Source organism: Octodon degus, unplaced genomic scaffold, assembly GCF_000260255.1.
Source record: "Octodon degus isolate 3935 unplaced genomic scaffold, OctDeg1.0 scaffold00008, whole genome shotgun sequence".
NCBI classification, from domain to species: domain Eukaryota; kingdom Metazoa; phylum Chordata; class Mammalia; order Rodentia; family Octodontidae; genus Octodon; species Octodon degus.
In genome coordinates, this window is record NW_004524584.1 from 9,112,139 (window position 1) to 9,118,138 (window position 6,000).

At 35.7% G+C, this 6,000-nt stretch overlaps 1 protein-coding gene across 2 annotated transcripts in view; it reads right to left on the bottom strand.

The window, feature by feature from the left end:
• The window catches only part of Dnajc13 (DnaJ heat shock protein family (Hsp40) member C13), a 136,348-nt gene that overhangs the window by 22,359 nt on the left and 107,989 nt on the right, over positions 1-6,000 (bottom strand). For both annotated transcript variants that reach the window (XM_004625017.2, XM_023705210.1), the window contains 4 exons: positions 4,708-4,824; positions 3,477-3,654; positions 2,394-2,485; positions 918-1,017 (listed from right to left, as the gene is read on the bottom strand). In XM_004625017.2, coding sequence (XP_004625074.1) covers positions 918-1,017; positions 2,394-2,485; positions 3,477-3,654; positions 4,708-4,824 — 487 coding nt within the window. The remainder of the gene's footprint in view (positions 1-917; positions 1,018-2,393; positions 2,486-3,476; positions 3,655-4,707; positions 4,825-6,000) is intronic.

Below are 6,000 nucleotides of genomic sequence, written 5' to 3' on the forward strand. Positions count from 1 at the left end.
TGCCATTTTAAATACATCATTTTTTCAACACAAAAACTATTCAATGATTCAATTCCAATAAATTAAAAAAAAAAAACAAAAAACAACACAACCAGAAAAACAAAGGTCCTACTTTCAAGTACAGGAACAAACACATGGCATCCAAGAGTTTAGCTAAGCTGACAAAGCAATATATTTTAGTGGTTAGTGGTAGAGTCATACCATGCCTGCCTGGAAAACTCAGTAATTTTGCTTTTGAAGAACAATCTCAGGTTGCTTCTAGCACAACAATCTGTAACACTAGATAACCATACAGATTCCAAGGAAGCTGCACTAGTGTAAACGAAACTTAAGAAATCACTCATGTGTTTTTTCATCACCTTATTAAGGGTCTTTGTAAATATCAAATCAGTGAAAGAAGTACAGGATTGAATTATAAATGGAATACTTGGCAAGCCTTTATATTTTCTAGCATCTAAGTACAACTATGTTTTTGAAATAAGGGGCCTGGGGAGATAGCTCAGTATAGTAAGCATTTGCCTGGCAAGTGCAGGGCCCTGAGTTCAAGCCCCGCTACTGCAAAAACAACAACAACAACAACAACAACAACAACAACAACAACAACAAACAAACAAACAAAAATCAACATTCAACTATTGATGTACAGATTATACTCAATTGAAAATCCCAGTTATTTTTTTCTTTGTCGTTACTTTCCTCACCCTCAAGTTTGCACTTTCATAAAGTAAATGTAAGATAATTTTATTAAGTTACATAAAATTTAATTAAGACAAATCTTATGCAAAAAATACTGCTTTAAATATTTCAAAACTAAACATAGATGACATTTGTCTAAGGTTTTGCATTAACTATGTGACAGCCCCTTAATGGACCGTTCATGCTTTACTTTCCAAAATTCCACTGGTGAATATACCTACTTGATGGCAATGAATGCAGAAGGGCCAATAAACTGGACAAAACCATTGATTCTGCAATATTGTTCACACAGTCTTGATTAGATGTCACTATATTCACAACCTGAAAATTAAGCAACAAAATATTAAAAAGTTTTGGAAAAAATTTTTAGATCTTCATCAAGTTAAGAAATAGACTTTTCCAAAGTGAGAAAAATGGAGGACAAAATATTTAAGTTTTAGACAAGAGTGTAATTTTAAAAGATCGTCTCTGATCTTTTAAGTAATACCTGGAAGCTTAAAAAAAACCTTTAGCTGTGTGGCAGTACATGTTCTAGAGCTATTTCCAACTACAGATTTGGAATGAGGGAGATCAAAAGGGCAACAGTTCTTATACTGGAATTTTGTTTTGCTTTTAAAAGAAGAAAGCATATGGACTGAATCTATTTATCCATTATAAAGAAGACAATGTCTTAAATCAAGCTTTTAAAATACACATCTAGTGTCACTTAACGAACCACACGCATCATCTCAGAGCAATGTTTTCAAGGTTTAATAGTATTTTAAAAGTTAGAAGATACTTAAAGGAACTAACCAGGGAAGCATGTTTTTCTATTAAAAGTATATGCCTGTTAAGCTTTCTGACCAGCTTATTACTATTCTATTAAAAATGTGCTTTAAGCCAAAAGGCAATCTAAGGGCACATTACACAAATCCTCGTAAGTCGTTCCTATATCTATTACTGAAGCTATTTATACTCTTCATAACAAAGAGCACACTTAGTTCCTTTAAGTGTCTTCTAACTTTTAAAATACTATTAAACCTATTATAATGAGCAAGATCTTATGAAAAGTAACCCCGAGTGCTCACTCTGGGTTGCCTAAAAAATGAGCTACCTGTGACCAGGAACTCATTTCTGTTAGAGGAAAAGTTATACCCAGACTGTGTCACATGGAGCCCTCAACTTCTCTTGGACCCCTAAGACCCAGCAGGTGTAGGCTGCTGGCTTCCCTTGGTAACTCCTACAAACAGCGGCACACCAAGGTATCTCTCACCCAAGAGCTTGCTCTTATACTACACCTCGAGGATGGGTGGTAGACTGACTAAGGGGAGAAGGCAGCATCAGTCCACTGGAACACAAACTCACAAAGCACAGCCAATGGAGTACCCTTGCCTCAAAGTGTCTCCTTGTCTTGCTCATCTTTGAAGCCTCTCCAGAATGCCTTTTCCTTAACCCATACCACCTGATACTGTACTGTATTCCAAGCCTTGATGTGTGACAGGGACCACAAAAGGAATCACTCTGAAAGACACTATACAATATTTGCTTTTCCAAACTATGCTAATTAAAAAAAAAAAAAGTACATGCTAGTCTGGCTTCTATGGTGAAATAAACTATGAATGCTTCCATTCAACTTCTAATAATGATTAATTAAGGCTCAAACCATACAGATTAAGTAGTAAAAATCTTGATATGCCTTGGTACAAAATACTTCTTACCTCTAAAGCCAACTGTTGCACTTGACCAGCTCCATGGACTCGGAGAAGAGAAAATATTAACTTAAAGTGACCAATGCATTCACTTTCAGAGCCTAGGAAACAAAATGGTGATTTTACTCTGAAGAGATAATCTCAATTACAGGTCTTTATAAAAGTAACAGACACTGTTACCATCAATTACAGATTTCTGACAAACCCTTCTAAACACTTAGGACATGGAGTATATCTTTAGGCAGAACACAATCTTAACAGGCAAAGAAAATGTAGAGTTTCTTAGGTTTGTTTTCACTTTCATTCTCTAGCATTCAGGTTAAAAACAACATGTTTTCAAGTAAACAATCTAAATATAGCTCAAAAATCTAAACTGTAGGTGGTAATTTTACTTCTTATCTCTAGACCTTAGTGCCACCCCCTTCAGCCTACTTGTATTTTGGGAGAGTTTGACATCATTTGGCTTTTAAGTAAGATTGATCACTGGAAGACTGCCTTACAAACTGATACAGACACACAAAGGACCCCTTGTGAAAATCCATGAAATGAAATAGTATTTTCATTTGGATCCACTTTGTCAGTCAAAGTGATGACAACCTGCTGTGGCACACATGCCATAGGTTTGCCACCACTGACCTATGTGCATAGCACTATATTAGGAATCAGAGAAGAGGCCAAAAATAGGTAACTTAATAAATATATATAATTCAGGCATTATATTTGATATGCCAATGTGTATCATCAGTGTGAAAATCTGTATCAAATTACTCTGCCTTTTCAATTGATTCAGAAACATTTTTTCCCAAAGTTATGAATTCTTTTAAAAACAGTGCCTTGACCTCTCCCCCAGCCCATCATTTACAGGTGGAAAATACTATGCAGTCAATCCCCCTCTTAATATTACAGCAAGTGTGGGGGTAAGGGATATAGCTCAGCAGCATAAACAAGGTCCTGAGTCTGACCCCCAGTACTGGGGGGGGGGGGAATTATAGCAAGTGTGACAGTACAGTCAAACATAATTTTCCGTGAGTATCCACGCTAACATAGAGAACTGGAATTCTTAGGGCTCTCCTGTTGTAAGGGTCTGATTACCTGGATTGTATTTTATGACATTTCTCAAAGCCTCCAAAGCCATTTCTACTCTTGGCAAGCGATCTCCATGCTGTTCTGATTCCACTTTTGCAGCATGTGTGATGGCCATGAATGTGTGCAGGTACTGGGCCTGAGAGCCTATGAAATCCAACAGACTTGCAGCAAATACTTTTGGAGCCTAAGTCAAGCAGATAAATGTTTAAAAAGCTTTATCTGCTCAAGAATAACATCATTATATCATACACACACATAAATATACCTCCTATGCATTAAGGGAAGGGGGACAAAGAACAAACCCAATTGCATTAAAAAATATTTCTCAATTTTAGGAGATCTTATAAACTTCCAGCAGTTCCTTAAAATGACAATTCTAATATCAGGACAACTTTTCTCTTTATCAGTCAAAGTTAAATGCTGGCATATTCCATGATCCCTATACTCTGAATATGCTTTTATAATAAAAAAATTCTACATATAGAATTCAAATGACAGTTCCCAAAGGAATCTCGTAAGTCACTCATTCTGTTTTAACAGCTGTTTATATTTCTTCTCTGTGACAAGTGACACATATTATGACAGTAAATTTCATTTTTTCTAAGAGCAAACTTTAAAGTAAGTCTTAATTCTTCCTTCTTTCCAAAGCAGTCAACCACCACATCCTCTCTGCCCCTCACCAGGAAGGGGGTGTTTATACATCCTTCCTGTACATCATTCCCAAGCAATATGGGAAAAAGGAAACCAAAACAACATAAAAGCCTTGTTTCTGGGAAAAATTAGGAATTATCACATGAGATTTTCTGATGAAATCCCAGTCATTTTCTAAAGCAAACAAAACAAAATGAAACAAAAAAAACTCTTTTGCTTTCAACTTGTTATTTATCTTCCTATCTTCCTTCCTTCCTTCATAACCAGCCAGAGAAGGCCTTGTCTGGTGGTTTGATATTCCACATAATGCAGAACACTGAGGCAGTTGAAGTTGTGTACATAACACAACAGGAGAACATTACACATAAAATGAAAGGAACAGTAAGCAAAAGATGACTTATTCATCAACTTCACAAATTCAAATTTTAAACATTCATGGGGATCACCTATCAATGGTTAAACTACCACAGGTTAATTTATAAGACATTTGACAAAGAACTATTATTTCAATATAAACAATGTACATGAAGGAGGACCTTTCACAGTAGCAAATAATCAAAGGCATTAGTCAAAACTGAAAACTTACCTCTAGCTGGAAAGTAGGAACTTCATTATACACCCTAACAAAAATCTCTCCCACAATAAGTTCTTTGGCATGATCACTGTAGACAAACTCTGATCCATAGGTTTTGTCACAATCACCCTTTTTAAAAAATGAAAAGACTGTTATAAATAAATGTCTGTCTGTTGGGCATGGTGGAAGACACTTATACAGTAGTTCCTTGTAAATATATTTTGCAGTTTGACTTTCATGGACTCACTGTTCTGCAGGTTTTCAAAAAATATTAATCTAAAGTATCACAAATTTTTCGCTATATTGTGGGATTTTTGCAGTCAAGTATAGTACTGTACATGTATTTATAGGCATAGTATTTATGGTTTTAATGATTTTTGCCTAAAACAATTATACAACATATCTAAAAAGGAACAGTAAGTAAAAAGTAACATTATTTACAAACTTCACAAATTTAAATCTTATTACAGCATGTATTTCTTTAGCAGATGAATACATATACTATGCAGTATACTTATACTCTTAAAATTATGTAGGTTTAAGAGTTCAGAAAGTGGTTAAGAACATTAGAAGTGTTTTTATTTTTTGGTGGAACCGGGGATTGAACTCACGCCCTTGCGCTTGCCAGGGAAGCGCTTTTCCACCGAGCCATCTCCCCAACTCCCATTAGAAGTGTTTTTAAAAGTGTGGGAAAGGTTTATAAGACTGTGGGAAGGGTTTATAAAGCCCTAAAATATATATAAATACTAAAATAAATATAACGTCACTACTTTGCTGATTTTCACTTATCACGGGGTATCTAGAACATAATGTCCACAATAAGTGAGGGACCACTGTAATCCTAAACTGAGGAGGCTGAGGAAGGAGGATCCCCTTGAGTTGGAGGCCAGCCTAAGCTACATAATAAGTTCAAAGCCAGCCTGTACTACAAAGCCAGACTCTGTCACAACTTTTCCCTCAAAAAAAAAAAAAAAACTATTAAAAATTATTTAAATCAATAAGAATCATTAATGTCAGGTCTATAAATCTATCCCTGTTTATTTTAATAACTTACTAGGTAAGTAACTGTGGTGGGACACAGCATACAATGCAATGTTAATATTTACACAGGAGCAGAGAGTTAAGCCAATAGAATGTCTTAGGTCAGGGTCTGTAGACCTATTTCATCCCTTTACACTTCTTACTCCACCCAGCAAACATCTGGCCTAGTAAGCCATGGAAGGGTATACCTGAACAGTGAGCACATTTGAACTAGGTTTTAAAAAATATGCTGATGAGGGCCGGGGAGATGGCTCAGTGGAATAA